The sequence below is a fragment of the Drosophila novamexicana genome, unplaced genomic scaffold (assembly GCF_003285875.2).
Source record: "Drosophila novamexicana strain 15010-1031.04,08,12 unplaced genomic scaffold, DnovRS2.1 tig00000462-arrow-pilon, whole genome shotgun sequence".
In the NCBI taxonomy this organism is placed as follows: Eukaryota; Metazoa; Arthropoda; class Insecta; order Diptera; family Drosophilidae; genus Drosophila; species Drosophila novamexicana.
Window position 1 is genome coordinate 2802633 of NW_020824806.1, and position 20648 is coordinate 2823280.

Consider the following 20648-nt stretch of genomic DNA (forward strand, 5'->3'; position numbering starts at 1 on the left):
CCTGTAGATTAATCTGGCATTCAAATCTGAACATCGATTTTTTGGTCGAAATTCATGTCCAAATCTTACCCCAATATTCGTATATAGACATGGGTCAAAAATGACCACCCCATATCTCGGCCAAATCTCATCCGATTTTCACGAAGTCTGGCTTTTTCTTCATGGTTTTCCCTCTAGATTAATGTGGTATTCAAATCTCGTCACCGATTTTTTGGTCGAAATTCAAGTCCAAATCTTACCCCAAGATTCGTATATAGATATGGGTCAAAAATTACCACCCCCATATCTCGGCCAAATCTCATCCGATTTTCACGAAGTTTGGCTTTTTCTTCATGGTTTTTCCTCAAGATTAATCTGGCATTCAAATCTGAGCACCGATTTTTTGGTCGAAATTCGTATATAGACATGGGTCAAAAATTACCACCCCCATATCTCGGCCAAATCTCATCCGATTTTTACGAAGTCTGGCTTTTTCTTCTTCAAATCTCGACACCGATTTTTTGGTCGAAATTCAAGTCCAAATCTTATCCCAAGATTCGATATACATAGATATGGGTGAACATTTACCACCCCCATATCTCGGTCAAATCTCATCCGATTTTCACGAGGTTTGGCTTTTTCTTCATGGTTTTCCCTCTAGATTAATGTGGCATTCAAATCTCGACACCGATTTTTTGGTCGAAATTCATGTCCAAATCTTACCCCAAAATTCGTATATGGACATGGGTCAAAAATTACCACCCCCATATCTCGGCCAAATCTCATCCGATTTTTACGAAGTCTGGCTTTTTCTTCATGGTTTTCCCTCTAGATTAATGTGGCATTCAAATCTCGACACCGATTTTTTGGTCGGAATTCATGTCCAAATCTTACCCCAAGATTCGTATATAGATATGGGTGAACATTTACCACCCCCATATCTCGGTCAAATCTCATCCGATTTTCACGAGGTTTGGCTTTTTCTTCATGGTTTTCCCTCTAGATTAATCTGGCATTCAAATCTGAGCACCGATTTTTTAGTCGAAATTTATGTCCAAATCTTTCCCCAAAATTCGAATATAGACATGGGTCAAAAATTACCACCCCCATATCTCGGTCAAATCTCATCCGATTTTGACGAAGTTTGGCCTTTTCTTCATGGTTTTCCCTCTAGATTAATGTGGCATTCAAATCTCGACACCGATTTTTTTGTCGAAATTCATGTCCAAGTCTTACCCAAAAATTCGTATATAGACATGGGTCAAAAATTACCACCCCCATATCTCGGCCAAATCTCATCCGATTTTTACGAAGTCTGGCTTTTTCTTCATGGTTTTCCCTCTAGATTAATGTGGCATTCAAATCTCGACACCGATTTTTTGGTCGAAATTCAAGTCCAAATCTTACCCCAAGATTCGTATATAGACATGGGTCAAAAATTACCACCCGCATAACTCTGTCAAATCTCATCCGATTTTCACGAAGTCTGGCTTTTCTTTATAGTTTTCCCTTTAGATTAATCTTGCATTCAAATCTCGACACCGATTTTTAGTCGAAATTCATGTCCAAATCTTACCCCAAGATTCGTATATAGATATGGGTGAACATTTACCAACCCCATATCTCGGTCAAATCTCATCCGATTTTCACGAAGTATGGCTTTTTCTTCATGGTTTTCCCTCTAGATTAATCTGGCATTCAAATCTGAACATCGATTTTTAGTCGAAATTCATGTCCAAATCTTACCCCAAGATTCGTATATAGACATGGGTCAAAAATAACCTACCCCATAACTCGGTCAAATCGTATCAGATTTCCACGAAGTTTGAATTTTTCTTCATGGTTTTCCCTCTATATTAATCTGGGATTCAAATCTGAACACAGATTATTTAGTCGAAATGCATGTCCAAATCTTACCCCAAGATTCGTATATAATAAGTCAAAAATGACCACCCCCATATCTCGGCCAAATCTCATCCGATTTCCACTAAGTTTGGCTTTTTCTTTATAGTTTTCCCTTTAGATTAATCTTGCATTCAAATCTCGACACCGATTTTTAGTCGAAATTCATGTCCAAATCTTACCCCAGATTCGTATATAGATATGGGTGAACATTTACCACCCCCATATCTCGGTCAAATCTCATCCGATTTTCACGAAGTATGGCTTTTTCTTCATGGTTTTCCCTCTAGATTAATCTGGCATTCAAATCTGAACATCGATTTTTAGTCGAAATTCATGTCCAAATCTTACCCCAAGATTCGTATATAGACATGGGTCAAAAATAACCTACCCCATAACTCGGTCAAATCGTATCAGATTTCCACGAAGTTTGAATTTTTCTTCATGGTTTTCCCTCTATATTAATCTGGGATTCAAATCTGAACACCGATTATTTAGTCGAAATGCATGTCCAAATCTTACCCCAAGATTCGTATATAATAAGTCAAAAATGACCACCCCCATATCTCGGCCAAATCTCATCCGATTTCCACTAAGTTTGGCTTTTTCTTTATAGTTTTCCCTTTAGATTAATCTTGCATTCAAATCTCGACACCGATTTTTAGTCGAAATTCATGTCCAAATCTTACCCCAGATTCGTATATAGACATGGGTCAAAAAATACCACCCCATAACTCGGTGAAATCTCATCCGATTTCTACGAGTTTGGATTTTTCTTCATGGTTTTCCCTCTAGATTAATCTGGCATTCAAATATGAACAGCGATTTTTTAGTCGAAATTCATGTCCAAATCTTACCCCAAAATTCGTATATAGACATGGCCCCATATCTCGGCCAAATCTCATCCGATTTTCACGAAGTTTGGCTTTTTATACCCTGAACCCATTAAAAATGGGTATAAGGGTATATTGTATTTGTGCAAACTACAAATGTATGTAACAGGCAGAAGGAAGCAACTCTCCCCCATAAAGTATATATATTCTTGATCAGCATAAATAGTTGAGTCGCTCTAGCCATGTCCGTCTGTCTGCCCGTCCGTCCGTCCGTCCATCCGTCCGTCCGTATGTATGAACGCAAGGATCTCAGAACCTATAAGAGCTAGAAATTAAAATTTTAGATGTAGATGCTCCTAGTTCCCGCGCAGATCGAGTGTGTTTCCGATAATCAATAACTTACTCCGTTTCCAAGCAATCGATAAAAATCGATATCGATATCCTGTTTTTTGGGCAATTTTGGTATATAATAAGAACTAGAGTCACCAAACTTGACATATAGCTTCTAAAATAGAATATATATATGCATTTGATGTTGGAAGAAGAGGGTTCAGGGTATCCCCTAGTCGTGAGCTCCCGACTAGAACCTTGTTTTTTTTCAATTCAAGCTGAATAAAATGAAAAAAATATAAGTGTAAAGCCGAATGTTTTCTCTTTCTGCGGCTGCACGAAATTCCAAAGCAAAAAGTGCAAAAAGTGAAAAAACAAGATCAAAATTCTTTCAACCGAACACCGAAGTGCATATGCCTTTCCATTGATTTAAGGTCGGTGTGGAACTACTGGAGGGGTTTGCATTTTGATTGACGGCTGATTTGAGTTGCAGTTGGCCTAGTTGCGTTTTGGTATTGGCCAGTTTGCTGCAGTTGGCTGAAATCCGTGACGTCAGCTAAGGATCTCCGAATTGGCGTAGGGCAAAACACAACAACCAGCATAAGGCCAAATAATCACAATAAATGTTGAAAAGCCCCGCTGCAGCGTCGGGAAAATTGAATGGAAATGCTTTGCAGCCGTCCAGAATCCTGTTCTTTGCTTCCAGGCTGGGGTTTAAGTATTTAAAACAGCGTTTCGCATCAGCAAGAAGCAATTCCGGGCCATTAGCTAATTAGACTTTTGACGGCAGGTTGTTTTTTTGTGTTTGCAGAAATGCTGCGAGCCTCAAATCTCAGGCACACACAAAGGAAACCGCCTTTGCGGAGTATTAATATAACTAACATATCTCTATATATAAAACTGTTTGTCCTGACTGAATGACGACTGATTGGCTTACAACAGCCCAAGCCGTTAGATCTAGAAAGCTGAGATTTTCCCTGTTGTTCCCTTGTGTTAGACGGGGTTTCGGGAAATACCACCCCAATGGAGAAATCGGCTCCGATCGATTTAAAGCTCAGTTTCAATCGTGCCACGGGCAAAGCCGGGCTATACATGATATTATCCTTTATGGACATAAGTCGAAAATTCCCACCCTCCTAACTCGGTCAAATCTCATCCGATTTTAACGAGATATGCCTCTTCGTGGGCCTCTAGATCAATTTGGCATCTAAATCTGGAAACATAATTCTAGGTCGAAATTCATGTGAAAATAATACCCTCAAATATCCTATACAATTTTATCCAATCCTATATAATTTTATCCATGGTCAACACAACAATACGACAATAACAACACAATTGTCGGATCGCCAGAATGTGACTTTAGTTTTATAATTAATATATAATTAGTTTCTGATTCGGCATTCGGTAGATCCATCAAGTGCAAGTGCAGCAATCTGCATAATCCCCACAACAGCGCTAAACCAAGCACTCGCTCTAGGCTGGGCCTACCCAGCTGACCCGTCGCCTATCTGTATAGCGAGGGGCCGCCAAATGCTACCGAGTTTAGTAATTTCGTCGATTGCAACAAGGAGACGTGCTAGCAGCGGCAGCACGCGACAGCTTATAAGGAAGTTTCCCATTACTCCGATTTTTCAATAGGTTCTAAGCCCCGCTTACCCCCAGCCCACGCCCCCGCCCCTACGGCCAACTTAGTTCTAACAATAACGAAAAAAGAAGCATTCTCACCGGTTTGTCTGCTGCACACGTTGCAAATGTGTCGCTGTGATTATCAATTTGGATGGGACACAATTTTTCGTCGTAAAGCGTTAATATACCTATTAATTTTGTTTTAACACAAGCCGTAATCACAGTTTTGTTGTACATAAGTTGAATTTAAGCGTGCGTCATATTCGCGTATGCGTATTTATAACTCGTTAACTGCAGAGCAAATTAAATCCGATTAATATTCTAAAGGGGTTTTTATTTTTCTTATTCACTTTATAATTTTTGATATGTTCACCAATTTCTTCTTCTTCTGCCTCTTTTCCGCGGCTTAACTAATGATGGCGATAAGTTATCGATAGGTTATACCAGCCACGCTTCGCTATCGAACTTGTCATTTGTTATATTTTTCATATTTTTAGTATTTTTCAAGCTTCGTTCACAATAGCGTCCATGCAGCTGTTAATCCATTGTGTAATGGTCGCGCGGCGTGATTCAATTTTTAAAAATATAAGAGCTGCCATATACTAGCATGTATATTTGTATTTTAATATGCATTGTTTACTTTTATTAATGAACACAATTCTTTGGAAACGAAAAGAAAATCCAAAACAACTAAAATACAATGTACAATTTAAACTTTTTTTCCATTAATGCTCGCCAGCTGTTTCCGGTTAAGCTGATCGAAGAATAGCAAGCCTGCTGCTCGCTCCACCGTCTCGGGCGGCACTTGGAACACCTGCAGCGGGGTATCGTTGCTAATCACTTGGTTGGGCATCACATATGCCTCCATGTGCAGCCTCTGGTCCGTCGCCTCACCCACAATCACCTTGTAAAAATGCGTGGGCACAGCCACCGTATTGGCACCGATCACCTCGTATTTGATATATGTCTTGCCGTCGTTCTCCTTATGCGGCAGGTATAGCGGGCCCGTGCAGACGTAGACATTGCTGTAGATGTTCGTGAGTTTGCGCACATGAATCTCAAGATTGTTCCAGGCATCACGATTGAAGCCCTGGCCCACCTGTGGCGCCATGTTGGACAGCAGAAAGGTGTCGTCGCAGTGCTTCTGATGCAGTCGATGGTTGCCCGCTGCCGCCATGTGGCCACGATCGTAGCCGGAGCGCCGGTAGTCGGTGTTTTGCGCGCGAAAATAGGGATGGATGCTCTCATCCGGCCTAAAGTCACATTTGGCGCGATCCACTTGGTCATTCTTGGCCACAGATTCTGCAGTCAGATGCTCGAACACCCAGTGGGGCACACGATTGCGTCTGTCATAGGAGAGCACATAGTCCGAGTGGGAACGGACATTATCTAGGCCGGGAAAACCATACTTCATGATCTGTGCTATGCGTGAGGGCTGGGCGGTCAGGTTTACCTCGTTTGCGGGCATCAGCGTGGCGGCAGAAACAGTTCCAAACACTGGAAGTCCAGGTAGACGTGGTAGTTTGCGGTGTTCATATTCATTGTTGCCGCTCTGATGGCGTTCTGTATATGAACCCAGATAGAAGGCGCCAAGGGCTGTGGCGCCGATTGCAAGGATGCTTTTCACTTTTAAGCGGCTCATTTTTAAATATTGTTTTATTTATAATATTTACAAAAGATTAGCATGCCGTGTGGCAATTGCACAATTTCCCATTGTCAGCTGTTTGAAAGCCAGTGTGAACGTAGATGACAGTTTAAATAATACCAAAAAAATAGCATGTGAAAATACCAAGTTTCTAGTATATTTGCTTGGTAATTTAGCGCCTTATTAGTTTAACCGCGAAAAAGCAGCTAATCAAGTTTTACAGTAATTTAAAGTGTACAATAAGAAAAATTAAAGTAGTTTCAATAGAATGTCGATCGAATTTCAACCGCTCCGCAGTTAACTAGTTTTATTTATTAATACACATATATTTCTACATACATGTACATAAAGTACGTTTAAATTCAACTTAAAGTACAAGATTTATCGCCAGCACGAACCTGTGATTAACGTTATATGTAAAAAGAAAAATTAATAAGTTAATTGGTTTTTTACGACGGAAAATTGTATCCAATCTCATTGAAAATCACAACGACACATTTGCAACGTGGGCAGCAGACAAACCGGTGAGAATGCTTCTTTTTTTCGTCATTGTTAGAACTAAGTTAGTCGAAGGGGCGGGGGCGTGGGCTGGGGGCAAGAGCGGGACTTAGAACCTATCGGAAAATCTGATTAATGGGAAACTACTTAATAAGCTGTCGCGTGCTGCCGCTGCTAGCACGTCTCCTTGTTGCAATCGACGAAATTACTAAACTCGGTAGCATTTGGCGGCCCCTCGCTATACAGATAGGTGACGGGCCAGAGCCGGGCGGCCGCAAAGTCGCTGAGACTCTGCAGGCCGCCGGGCCGCGGCGGATGCTGTGTGTATTCGCTGCTCGCCGCTGTCGCCTGCTGATGCTTCGGTTTTTGTTTGCTGCCGCTGAGCAGGCCCAGGCTCGAGTGGGTGCTTGGCTTGGTGTTGTTGCTGCCGGGAAAGTAACGATCGCTGCACTTGCGCCACTGATCCGCCTCGTCGCCCACAAAGCACCTGGTCGGGTCCAGAAATGTTAGCTTTGGCACTCGCTCAAAAGTTCATGGACACTTACCAGGGATAGTCGAAGCCGCGACTGTAGCCACAGGGATGATCCGTTTTGCAGCAATAGTCCCAGGAGCCAATTTCGGAGCCATCCGTTTCGCAGGAATAGAAACCAGTTATGAGATTCTTCTCGCAGGGACTGCTGCGTCGACAGGGCTTGCCGGAGACCGTATAGTGGCGCCAGGCAACGTCGCCTTCCGAATAAAAAGTTAGTTATGGATTGGAAACCCCTTTTGTGCATGCGCAACACTTAGTTAGTATTAGGGGAGGGGGTACTTGGATTCGTCTTGGTTATGGGGGTACATGGGTACTACTGTACAGGTAGACGTTATTTGTATGTACATTCTGCGCCGTATTACAAACTAATTATATTTTATATATATATAAAACTAATGCTACTTTTTGGGTTATACACATATTTGGATTGGTCAACCGCTGGTTATTTACACAATGATGGACGTGCAACAGGTTAAGATAGTCAGTTTACCCGGTTCCCGGAATATGTCCATGCGTCTATCGTTATTAACACGCGATCCGCCAATTGTGTTGACCTTGTCGCGGCATGTCCAATCGAATGGATTCCAGGCGAATAGCCAGTAATCGCGCTCCTTGGTGTGCGTATAGTGCACATCCAGTTTGAGCTCCGTCTGATCCAGATCGGACATTTCGCAATTGAAGGAACTAGCCTGAGCGCTGCAGTTTAAATACTTAGTGGGGTGAAAGGTTGGTTCAAGAGCGACAGACTTACCCGTAGCTAAAGGCGTAGCACTTGAAGGGCGTCGTTTCTCGGAAGCGTATGCATTCCTTTTTGCAGGCCATTTCCGAGGGCACAGAGATGACCTTCTTGATAGCCGGGGGTAACAGGCGCGCCGGCGAGCCATAGCCCAGATAGCACACTGAAAAGAAAAAGAAAATCTAGTCAGATCTGGTGGGAAGGCTTCTCGAGCTGGTCTACGAACGTTTCTTGTGCTTCTCATCCATAATGGGCTGTATTTCACAGCCATGTCCATAGCTGGCGCGCTCAAAGATATCAAAGGCAGCATCCAGGATCAGATGCCGTTCCTTGTCCATATCTCGGACCGGCCAATCGCTCAGCTGACAGTTATCAATGACGCCCGCATGCCTCTGCTGGCCATAGCGAAAGGCGAAGGCGCGACACGTGAACTTGGTCGAGCGGATGCACTCCATCTCGCACTCGCCGACAGAGCGCACAGTAAGCGAATCCCGCACAATGGACTTGAAAAAGCGCGTGGCATCAATGGCGCGGAAGAAGCATTCTGTAAACGACAACATAGGGTTGGAGCAATAGTTTCAACAGCTGCCCGCCCAAACTCACGTGCATTGCGCGGATCGGAGAGTGCAGTGCTGGGTCCATCGCTACGCCGTGGCGGCGGCGACGGCGACCTGCACACGTCCATATCATCCGCCATGGAATAGATATCATAATCCCGATCCGGCTCTATGTCCACATAATAGTCCAGCATATTGACGGGCCTGTCGCAGAGCATGCAATTATCGCGGCCCGCCTGGTTGTACCGATAGCTGAACGTGTGGCATATGAAGCTCGGTCGCTGATCCGAGCACAAACGCTCGCATTCCGTCAGTGTGGGCACATTGAAGGCATGCTTCACGGCGGTCTTGTGCAGCCGAAAGCCTTCGCTGGTCTTAGCGGAGCATTCTAATGGGCGGGACATAGAAAGATTATGTTGCAAGCCTTGTGCTCCTCCTCAGTTGCTTACCATCTGGTCCGGGTCGTCTGGTCCACTGTTGTCTGTAGTCGTTGCGCAAGCGTGGATAGTCCTGGTCATAGCTGGAGCCGGGATAACGTAGCACCGCATTCGACTCACGTGGTGGCTCTCGGTGGTGCGTTGAGCCCAGCTCAAAATAGTTGAAATCGTGCTGATCCTTGCGACGCTGCGATTCATAGAAGCTGTGCTTGCTATTTCCGCCGCCATAGTTGCCCAGTTGCTCCTCCGCGCCAATCAAGTAGGGCACAAACTTGTTGGGCTTCTTATAAGACACACTAGCGGGTCCCGGGCCGGAGCCGGGACCATCGCGATCCAGGTAGTTGTGGGCAAGACCTGTTGCTGGTGGACCGGCGGGCGCCGGCCGACTAGGCTCGTGTGGGCGATACGGCGAATAGTCGTGGCCAGGACGATACGAAGGTCTGTATTTGTCGATGCGATCCGTTTCAGGACGCGGCGGCCTATACGCCGAGCTGTCATAACCCGAGCTGCTGGGCAGCGTTTCCCAGCGATCGGGCCTATAACGCGACGGCGGCTCGGGACGCGCATAATCATGCCGATCAATGTAATCAGGTCGCGAATGATCGCCAAAGCTGCTCGGCGGCGTGTGGCCAAAGTAGCCGGAGCCGGAGCCGCTGCCATGCGAGGAGAACTCGTATGAGGAAGACGCCGAGCTGGAGGAATGCGAGCTGTGATAGTCCGTGGAAAAGGGTCGATGCTCGTAGGAACTGCTGGATGGTCCCGACGGACCGCGATAATGATCCACAGCTGTGCTGCTGTGTGGCGGCTGCGGACGATAATGATCACGATCACGATCCCGATCACGTTCACGATCACGTTCCCGATCGCCGCCATAGCCGCCGCCGCTGCTGGGCCCGGGTGGATAGCTGCCACTGCTGCTGGGCTTAAAGTAAATGGGATTGCTGCTGATGGGCCCCTTGGAGCAGTCCTGGCAGGCGCTGCGTCGACAGCTGCTGGGCGCATTGCGATCCCGCTCATAATAATCATAGTCCGGATGCCGCAGCATATTCGAATCGCGTCGATTGGCGCTGGAATACAGATCCATTTGGGACAGCGGCAGCTCAATCAGCTCACAATCGCCCTGGCCATGTCCGGAAGGATCCAGGCGATAGTTAAAGCCCTCGCACATGAAGCGCTTCTCGTGGCCGCATTCGCGCATACAATCCTCGACACGCTCACAGGATATGGAGCGACGCACCCAATGCGGCGCGATACGCTTGCCGGCCAGCACACGCCGGAAGCAGGCTGCAACAAGGAGAAGATGTGAAGATGCAGCAAAACAAGTGAAGCAATCGACGCCGCCGTCGCCTCCGCTCAAAGCAACAAACAAAAAAAAAAATACAAAAACGACCTGCTCATAAGCTGTAAAAGCTGAAGTCAGTGAAGCGCGGAGCCAGCAGAACCCCCAAGATCGGCTGCTTCATGTTGCTACATGTTTTTCTTATAGTTTTTCTTTTTCATTATTTGTTTTTTTTTTTTGTGCTGCTGCCATCACATCCGCTGCTGCTGCTAAATTATGTTCGAGTCATGTTTTTGCGACATGCCCCGCAACCCGCCTCCCCCCTGGCTGGCACAAGGCCTTTTGCTCAGATAATCTCTGGAAAATTGGGCTTGAGTGGCAGTTCTTTTGCTTTGAAAAATTATGCAAATTACTTTAAATACGCACCAAACGCGTCTTCTGGGCCAGTGCATTGACCGAGTTGGTGTCTGTTCACGTCTGTCCCTTACCTTTGGCATCCTCCACAATGATAATTGTGCTGCTTATGTCGCTGCCGCCGCTGCTGTGTCGCGTAGGACTCACAAATTTGGCGCTGCCGCCGGAGCTGCCCCAAAGCAGCAGCAGCAGTAGCCAAAGCAGCCAAGGCAGCGGCTTGTCGACTGTTTGCAAACGCATTGAATCGCGTTCAGCGAAGCACTAAATGCACAGATATCAAATTTGTATATAATCCAGCTGGGCTTTTAATTCTATTATTATTTTCATTTATTTGATGTGCTCACTGATTACGTAAGCGCGTGTTTTTATTTTTATTTTATTTAAATTCTTTTTATCGCATTTGAATGTCAATTGCGTGAAAACGCAGGCGCAGCAGCCATTAAATAGCCCACATACACACACAGACACGCACTCACTCACACAAGCACAAGCACACGCAACAGGATATACGTAAACGCGTCTATTTCCGGCGAGCTGCGACGCGCTGCGTTGGCGTTTCTAATGGCGACTGAGCGGCTGCTGTGGTCAAGCTTGCGGTTTTATACACGGTATTAGAAAAACGCCCGCGCGCGTTTTTCACAGCGCACAAATTTTGAGCTTTTCTGCGGTGGGAGCTTTTTTTTTTTTGGTCTGCGATTTGTTCTCTGCCTCTCGCTTATGTTGCTGATTATTATGATGATGCCAACGGGGCGTCGTCGTCTTTGAAGCCTTGAGACACGCTTTTAATGAGTACTTTTCGGGGCTGCAGATTTCTTATCTTTGATTCAGATGAAAATACGAGGGCAATTGGCTAGTACCTTCTGGCCAACAGCAGCGTGTGAAGCAGTCAAGCATTAACCGACGTCACTCAAGGATGCCGCAAGTGAATGCTGCTTGGAAAATTCAACGAAAATTTCTTGGAAATTTCGCTTTGAAAATGTCATAAAATATTTGACTATATTCTATCGTAAAGGTTTTCTAGGAAATTATATGCTATGGTTCTACTATATATCAATAAACAGAAAATTAGCATATATATATATATATATTAGTTTAGTAAATTTGAGCTACATTTTTTAAGGGATCAATAATATATGCCGACTACTGAACGGGAAACTTGATACAATATATCATCTCTTCAGTACAGCTACTTTGTATCAAACTATTAGTTTTTCATGGGAGCGAAAAATATTGTGGAGATTTTCACGGGAGTTGGCCAGGCTCAATCCTCGAATACATTGGGCTGATCGGCACATCAGTTATTTAAGTGGGCAACATAACAACAAGAAGCTAGTTTCCAATTCCTACTTTATGGATGTTGTGCTATCCTTGCAGTAGGGCATATTAGCCAAGGTTATCTAAAAAAGTTAAGTTGATAGCTCGTAACTACATATTTGTAATAACAATAATGAAGTATAGTTTCTTGCTCACGTTTGCTGTCCAAATCTCTTTCAGCTCTATATAAACTTTTGTGTTCATATTCCGCAATCTCTTTTTCAATACATTATAATTTATCTATCCTATCAAACCTATCATCTCTTTAACTGAACTTTAAGAGTTTAGCTAAAACAAAGTCAAACTGCAAATCAAGTGTGTTGCCTAAGTCTTTTGTATTCCTTGGCAGCGCCTGCTGCCTGTTGCATAAAGTTGTAGAGTCTTGAGGCCACTTTTAGATAACATCTAGTAGCATATGTCAACGATTATACCAATGTTTTTAAATCTAACATCGTAAGTCAAGTTTGTTGCCTAAGTCTTTTGTTTTCCTTGGCAGCGCCTGCTGCCTGCTGTGTTCGCAAATAACCAGCTAAATAGCTTCAGAACTTGCTAAAACTAGTATTTAATGATAAAGCCTCTGTTAAATACAGTTCGGTATCTCAGTCAATATTTTTCAATTTTTAAATACAGCCCGTCATGTTTGTTGCCTAAGTCTCTCTCCTCTAAGACTAAATAGCCCATAACGTACTTATAACATGCATAATTCATATATATTATCAAGTTCGTTGCCCAAGTCTCGGCAATTACATCGATCATAACAGCTGCAAGTGCCAGCCGCCCCTTACAGATGCTGGCCCGCACAAAAAGCCAAAGCAAGCTGAGCGCATTTCCGTTTCTTAATCAATGTCACTGCTGTCATTTCAATGGTTGGCTTTTTGTGCACGAGGCTTTCGGCTCGTCTAACAGAATTTGCATACAATGCAGCCTTTCGGGGCGCTTATTCAAGTGCAGTTGCTCTTGCACAATTCCAGCCTAGTACCAAAATAGAGAAACAAGTAAACAAATCCAAAAACAAGCTAAAATTGGCATGCTACACTTCCGCTTCTAAGGCCCCAAAAAAAAAAACAATCTACTTAATCGTATTACTTGTTTGCTTATCTGCGGCTATTGCAAAGAGATCTGTCCCACGCCTAATAAATTCAACTAACAAACGCGCACGCAGAGCCCAACGATTTAATTACGTTGTCGGATCGCAACTAGCATTTGAACTTGGCTTATGTCACCCTCTGGATATTTAGCTGAAAGTTCATGTACGTTGTGTCCGTCACAGTCGAGAAAACCAAAAGGAAGTCGAGTCTAAAATCAAAATATAAATGACTCTTTGATGAGTCGGCAGCACAATTTCAGAATTGTCATAAATCTTGTGCACTTGACAACCCATTCAAAATAAATAAACGCGGCTGACATCATGTGTGTACAAGAGTTTGCGTGTGCTCTATGCCCAAGCACAAGCAATTTTCCGTCTAAGAACTGCGGGTTAACTCAAGTAATGGTTTATTTGGAGGCTCGAACTCCCGACAAGACGCAAGACTGTTGCTTTCCGCTTGAAGCTTAGCAGGGCGCTTTAATCGCAAGGGAACATATATTGGGATCTAAAGGAATAAATTGTGGCTTACGTTTTATCAGGGTTACAATATGACATAAATAGAATCCTAAACTGAGCTTAAATGTAGTTTTGTAGCTTATGTCAACCGCTTAGGCATGAATCAAATATTGCATTGTGTTTTTATAATAGCTTGTAACTTCTATATGTAGATATATGTGTAGACCCAACCTCATCGATAACCCACTTTGTTGACATTTGTTGCCATTTTTCAAAAACTCTGCCCGACATTTTCGCATTCCACATGCGAGTTTTGGTCATTTGTTTTGTGAGCTTTTCGGATTATTTAGTATGGAAATGCTTTTTGGGCACACATGCAGCGTCTGTCCACTGTCCACTGTCCACCCACTCGACGAGAGATTGCGCTTTATGCTAGTCTAATGGGTTTTTAGTTTTGTTACGCAAATAAAAGCCAGCCCGAAATGTGGGTCAACTGTCGCCGCCGCCTCCTCCTCCCTGCGCCCGAACGTAATGAGTTTTAATTGTGCGCAATGTTAATTCTAGGTAGTTTTTTTTTTTTTTTTTAGTTTTTGTTACAATCGAAACCAAAAATAATAAAAGCAACCGCTTCCAAAACCTCCTCCTCCCACTGTCTGTTAGCTGGGCGCGAATCCAAATTAGTTGGGACCATATTAAGATGTTTTATTGTAAAGATTTATCCACTTACCATTCATCTCATCCATGGGATAACGATCGCGATCTCTGTCACCAGGCATAGGCATGGGCATGGGCATGGGTGGCTCTGGAAAGTAGTAGCACGAGATTAGATTAGATTCTACATTGTAAAGGACCGACAGATCCCTCTTAATGGAATTCCGCAGTGGTTTTCCTTATAGTTAAGATATATTTGTTGGGCTCTTACTTTTGTTGCCGTGCACATAATCCTCGGGATTGAAATAGGTGGCTATGGTCTTGTCATCATCATAGTAACCATCTGGTCGCATCGCGCTGCCGTTGCGACGCATATACTCATCTCTAGGCGGTAGGGGGGATGGTGGTCTGTCGTAGGCAGGCGGGCGCGCCGAAGAGCCTGGCCCAGGTCCATAGCCGCCATCGTGAGCTGTATGCGGCGGTGGATCGGGTCGATTGGTATAGTCTGGGCGTGGCTCACCAGGTCCATCATAAGTAGACGTGGGCCGTGGTCCGTAGCCAGGTGAGGTGGAGCTGTCAAATGGACGCGACGGCGAAGGATGCGGATAATCGGGTCGTTCGCTGCCGTAATCCGGTCGAGGAGGATAGCTGGGACGCTCGCCCGATGCGGGACGCAAAGTCGTGGGCGCATAGCGCTCCGGTGTGCCATAGCTATAGCCATTGCCATAGCCCAGGCCAAAGACGGGACGTGGCGGGCCATGCGGCGTGGGACGTATGCCCTCCTCATCGAGAGGCCCATAGGAGGGCCTGTAACGCTCGTCCACCTCGGGCACATTGGCCGCATAGCCGCCGGGTATATATACCTCCTCATTGGGCGCCGGATAGTTGTGCTCATAGAGCGTCGGATATTTGTACAGGGGATAAATCTCGTGGGAGAAATATAAGCGATCCCCGACACCGGGCGGCGTGGGCACCGGCTGCGGCGCCTCGGGTTGATTGGTGTGCGGCGTGGGATTCACAACCAGCACCGGGGTATTGCCCACATCCAGCGCTCGATTGGGCAGATTCACGGGCGTTACGCCCGTGCTGATGGGACTCGGTGCGCCAATCGAATTGTCGCTCAAATCAAAGCAATTCGTTTTGCGCGTATACAAATCAAAGTCGGGATCGAAGATGACGCCACCCGGGCGCCCGCTGCTGCCGCCGCCGCCGCCGCCATACTGCTCCGATGACAACTGACATGTGCCGTTTCCGCGTCGATGCACACTGCAACAGAAAAAGCAAAAAAAAAAATAAGAAATGGAAACGTTTTATTTTGCAACATTGGGTAATCGCAATTGCAAATGTCCAACGCCTCCTCCTCCGCCTCCTCGCCAGCACTCACCCGAACGAGATGGCCTGACACTTCTCGCCCGCCTGCAGGCACTTCTCCTTGCACATCTTCAGCGAGTTGGTGTCTTCGGTGCGGAAGGTCTTCTCAAATGGCAGCATTGCCTCCAAAGCGATCCGCTCGAAGCAGTCTGCGCGGCGAAAAAGAAAAACAAGCAGACGCTTAAAAATACAATAACTTGGCAAATTGGCCAACTGCAATTGGCCAAAAGAAAAGTGCAAGAAAAAGTACAACGCTTGAGTAATGCAGCTCCTCCCTCCCTCTGCACCGCTTGGAACTCCAAACTGACAGCTTCCGACTCCGAATTCCATTTGCAATGATCTCATCATGTGGTCAACACTTGCACTTTCAAGGCCATTCGCAGCATTTTTGTTCCACTGTACGGTAGGTTAGTTTTATGGCCCTCCCCCCATACACACACACAGACAATTGTGTCCACGTTTCAGCTTTGTTCTTTATTCAAATTTGTAAATTTTATATGGCTTGCGTGCCGTGCGGACGCAGTTGACTGCCATTAGCCCCATGTGTGGCCCATAGAACTCTCGACTCCAGCCCCAACACTTGCCACAAACCAGGCCCCATGAATAATTCAGAAAGGTCAAATGGGGCAACAACAAAATTAATCAGTTGCCCTCTGCAGGTTGTGTCTATGCTGCATGATGGACTTTATGATCTGTTCTATGTAATATGTACTAAAATAATTTGGCGAAAAGTATTTGAAAGTATTTGTACGTATCTTTACTTAGATTACGTAGACAATTAGCCTAGAATTTCTGTATACGAAGTAAAGTTAGGACATTTATTTTGGGTTTTGTGAGAACGGATGATAGATCAGGATCCACAATCAAACAATTATGATACAAGTGAGTCGTGGTCCCATTTTTATATTTTACTGAAACTCTAGGAGTTCCTAGTATAGGAATCCTTCTACACCTTGGATATTGCATACATAAGAAGCTTGTAGAGAATCGTAATAACAGATACGGAAAATAAAGAAAGTGATTCTTTTAACTTTTTAAATATTTTTGTACTGTTGACTGGATTTTGTCACGAAATGGTTAATACAATGAAGAAGACCCTAAAGAACCCATTCCTGAACAATATCAATAGCCGGGTCAATTTAGCCATGTTCGTCCCACCGACCGTCTGTCTTTTCTCTTAGTCCTAAATCTAACTCCATTAAACTTTGCATTGATCCATCTCTCAGTATATGTATACCAGCATTAGGAAGTTCGGATCAATAGATCGATCACTTTTAGGCCATATGTCTGCAAGGGTGTTCAATCTTCGGCTTGCCAAAGATCGAGCTGTTAATATTATTAACTAGCAAAAATATATATTGCAGTTGTTGCTCTTTAATGACCCACTTTTAAAAAGCTCTGACTACGTCAAGTTTAATTCTAACTAGAATCTGGCTTTTGTGCTCTCCATATAACAGTTATAATCAGATCATAAAACCCAATCAGAATTGTGATTATGAGTTAATTGTTGTGCTTTGTGGTTTCTCTGGACATCTCGACATCGAACGCTTACCATTTCGCGCTGAGACCAGCTGATTATCCACAGTGAGCGCTGCTGCCAGATTCGCGAGCAGCAGCTGCAGCGGCAGCAGCAACAGGCAGAGCAGCGAGCGTCGCTGCCTGAGCGCGGCTTTGAGCATCTGCCGCATTTGCCCGGTTTCTTAGCTTAGCTTGGGCTGTCGTGTATTTTCACTTGTGAGCGGCAACAATAATTTCCCTTTTTTACACAACTTTTTCCCTTTATATTATTTATTTTTTTGTCACTTGTTCACTTCCTTTGGCATTATTGTGGGGAGTTCGAGTGGACTGTTTGGATCGACGGGAGCTTGGGAACTGAAAGACAGCGGCAAGCGCGAACGGCGTAGAAACCTTCTGTTTCTGCTTTAGCTTCTGTTTCTTTTTAAGCTCTTTCTTTCTTTTCGTTTGTTGTTGTCTCCTTTCTTTCTGTTACGTTCGCGTGCCAGTGGGCATCATTTCTTTGAGCATAACTGCTTCAGTTTGTGGCTTTCGCGTTACGTTTCGCTACTTTTCACATTCTTTTCACCGTTAATTATATTGCCAAAATATGCAGATCGTTAAAGATGAGATGTGGGAGAGCGCATATTTATGGGTTCGAATCCAAAAGCGACGTCAGCAACGAAATTCTGAAATGTTTCAGTTCGGAAAAAAGAAGTTCAACAATTCTCGGAGCGCGCGTGTCATTAACCTGGCCAAAAAAAAAAAAAACGTCTGTTGGCTTCCTTGATGACGCCTGTTCTGGAGCCTATGACCTTTTGGCCCCAGTTTTTTGGCCACTTGGTAATTAGCATTTTTTTTTAATGACAAAGTGCTCAGCAATGCGTAAATACAATTGGCATCATTGCCGTCGCACTTGGCCAAATGTAAAGCCAAAAACAAAAAAATATCAAAAATTATTAAACAAAACAAAAATTTAAAACAAAACAGCTTAAAACCGCGCAAAACCTTTTAATTATTGCCCAAAGCGAGCGATAGAGAGGGAAAGAAGCAAAAAATAAAAAACAAAAAACCGGCAATTAATTTATTATGACCGCTTGAGAAAAATATAAACCCAAATTATGAATGATTAATTGAAAAGCTGCTCAGAATATATTTGAAAAAATGTATGTGTATAATGTTTATAAAAAGAAATCTTTTTATTTTTTATTTTTTGCGCCAAATTTCACTCAGGTGTTAAGTATACGGCTTCTGGGCCAACATCTCAACGCCTTTCCGGCCGAATTATGCTGAGAATTGTAACGGTAAATTTGATTGTCAAGCTTCCGTTGCGCTTTGACATTTTGGCAAACGGTTAATGACAAGAAAGCTCGCAAATCACACACACACACACACACACACACACAACTGCAGCGCAATTTCAATTAACTTGCTTTGATTTCAAGTATTTTTTTTTTTAAATTATTTTCTTTCCCTTTTTGCGTTTATTTTAATAACATTTTTTTTCTATTTTTTTTTTGTTTTCTTTTATTTTTGTTTGCCGCTTTCGATTCTCGTTTGGCTTTATATTTGTTTTGTTACGCTGCGACTCGAACTCAAACGCCGATCCGCACTCGCTAAACAATTGAAACTGAATAAAAATTCTGATTTAGTTGTATTCGAAACTCATCGGATGAGCAGAAAGCAGCGCTGCCCGCAGCGGCAGCAGCAGCGACAGCGACGCCGGCAGCAGCAACATCAAATAAAAGCATCGCACTCTTTTGTTGTTGTTGTTGTTGTTGTTGTTGTAGCTGGCATTTACGGCGTTTAGATTTGAACTCAGTTAGGCGCAGGCAGCTTGAGGCAGCAGCAGCTGAAGTTTGGCTCTGGAGCTCATCATTATGATCATCATTAGCAATTGCTGCCAGCTGAGCTTGGAGGCAACGTCGCAGTCGTCGCCGTCGTCGTTGTCGTCTTCATCGTCGCCTTCTTTCGCCAGCCACCATTTTCTCTAATAGCTGCGCATGATTCACAGAAAATTGTTTCAATATGAAATTGTAGCTAGCAATTTGTGTGCTTGTGGCAAGCCGCATTTTGTATGCCCTATAAATTGAGTTGAGATTTTAATTAAAATTGAGTGTGCCCTAAGTAAAGTTAAATTTCTCTAAATTAAAAGCTTTCTGTAAGCCAGCTTTGTATGGCCTATAATATTAAACTGAGTTTTTCAATAAAGTATAGTTTGACTTAAATATAAGCTTAATAAACTGAGCTTTTGAATTAAGTTTTTGAATGTGAACTTTTTGCAAGCAATGCTTTCTAAGCTAAAAAAACCTAAAATTTAAAAGCTTTATGCTGTTCTTGATTAAACAAGAAATTTGTTTGCGTGTTTCAAGCTGCATTTTGTGTAAAAGCTGAGCTTTAAATTGAAATATGGCACAAATTAAGTATAGTTTGTCTAAAATACACTTTTTCCTAAAATACAAAGAAGTGCTTTTATATTAAATATAATATTCTAAGGTATGCAGTTTTTATACAAATTTTTCCTTTGTATTTATACCCTGCAGGAAATGTATAATATAAACCATATCTCGGAGATTTTTATAGCTAGAGTCTTAAAATTTGGTATGTAGCTTCTCATTTATTATATGAGGATTACAAAAAATCCGAAAGTTTATATCTGCAATTCATTTCTGGGCTTAGGGTGTCTCCTAGTCGGATTACTTATCTGCACAAAAGCAAATTGTGATTAAGCTTAAATGCCCCAACTGGAAAGTGTATGCAGAGGCGTGTTTATTTGTGTGCGCGCAATTAGAGGCAAGTGCTAGACGTCTGTTGCTGTAGAATTAGAATTAGTAGAGCAGTTGAATTAGAGCCAACTACAGAATTGGAAAGAGCCAGAACTTCAAAGCACCAAAGAATGGCATAATAATTTCCTTAAACTAAGTTTACGCTTTGTTAGATCGCACAATTCAAATTGAGTGAGGGCTCTGCTCGCCGGCCAATGCACCTGTTATTATATGAAAAACTTGAAGAGTTTTCGGTTTTTCACACAAACAGCTGAAGCGTTAATTGGTGCAAGTTTTCACTGCAACAACCAAAAAGTGTTGTGCGCGCTGTGTGTGTGTGTGTTGTTTTTGGGGGGTCTTATAATTGGCGACACCTTTAACTGCCGACCTTGTCATGCTCGCTGACGTCGTCTAATTCAGGCCGGGGCTGTTCTTCATCAGCGCCTCGGCAACGACTTTGCAGTCGACGTCAGCTGCGCTGCCGGCAAAGTTAAGCGAGCGTATCCAGCGGCAGGAGCAGCCGTCCCAGCTGCTGACAAGATTCGCCGAATCTCAACTGAGCTCATTCTTAGCAGCAATTTGCCTGGCCAAATAGGAATTCCTTAGAATACGCCCAGCTAGGTGCAGCCGCTGCTCAAGGTTGCAGTTCGTGCCCCGAATTGCTGTCGGATTAGGCAAATTTGGCAGCAGCAACAAATTATTATATATGTATAAAATTTGCCATTGGAAAGATTGCACA

The 20648-nt window shown here is 43.8% G+C and overlaps 2 protein-coding genes across 2 annotated transcripts; both read right to left on the reverse strand.

The window, feature by feature from the left end:
* Positions 1–5014: 5014 nt before the first annotated feature.
* LOC115760744 (endonuclease G, mitochondrial) lies at positions 5015–6394 on the reverse strand. Its single transcript, XM_030702221.1, has one exon. The coding sequence runs from the start codon at positions 6313–6315 to the stop codon at positions 5383–5385; it is 933 nt and encodes a 310-aa protein (XP_030558081.1). The 5' UTR covers positions 6316–6394; the 3' UTR covers positions 5015–5382.
* Positions 6395–6607: 213 nt separating this feature from the next.
* LOC115761077 lies at positions 6608–18758 on the reverse strand. Its single transcript, XM_030702695.1, has 12 exons — positions 18726–18758; positions 17203–17833; positions 15664–15799; positions 14551–15545; positions 14356–14430; positions 9091–10362; positions 8688–9029; positions 8311–8628; positions 8100–8247; positions 7839–8044; positions 7362–7545; positions 6608–7303 (listed from the first exon to the last, which is right to left on the reverse strand). Exons 2-12 carry the CDS (start codon positions 17336–17338, stop codon positions 6991–6993), a joined length of 4125 nt encoding a protein of 1374 aa, XP_030558555.1. The 5' UTR covers positions 17339–17833; positions 18726–18758; the 3' UTR covers positions 6608–6990.
* Between the last annotated feature and the right edge of the window lie 1890 nt (positions 18759–20648).

Excerpts from the sequence above, each read along its gene's own strand:
- LOC115760744 (XM_030702221.1), bottom strand. The coding sequence starts at position 6,315 with ATGAGCCGCTTAAAAGTGAAAAGCATCCTTGCAATCGGCGCCACAGCC.
- LOC115761077 (XM_030702695.1), bottom strand. The coding sequence starts at position 17,338 with ATGCGGCAGATGCTCAAAGCCGCGCTCAGGCAGCGACGCTCGCTGCTC. Across the intron at positions 10,363-14,355 it reads TCCCATGGATGAGATGAATG|CCTGCTTCCGGCGTGTGCTG; the intron begins GTAAGTGGATAA and ends TCCTTGTTGCAG. Across the intron at positions 7,304-7,361 it reads CGCGGCTTCGACTATCCCTG|GTGCTTTGTGGGCGACGAGG; the intron begins GTAAGTGTCCAT and ends GGACCCGACCAG.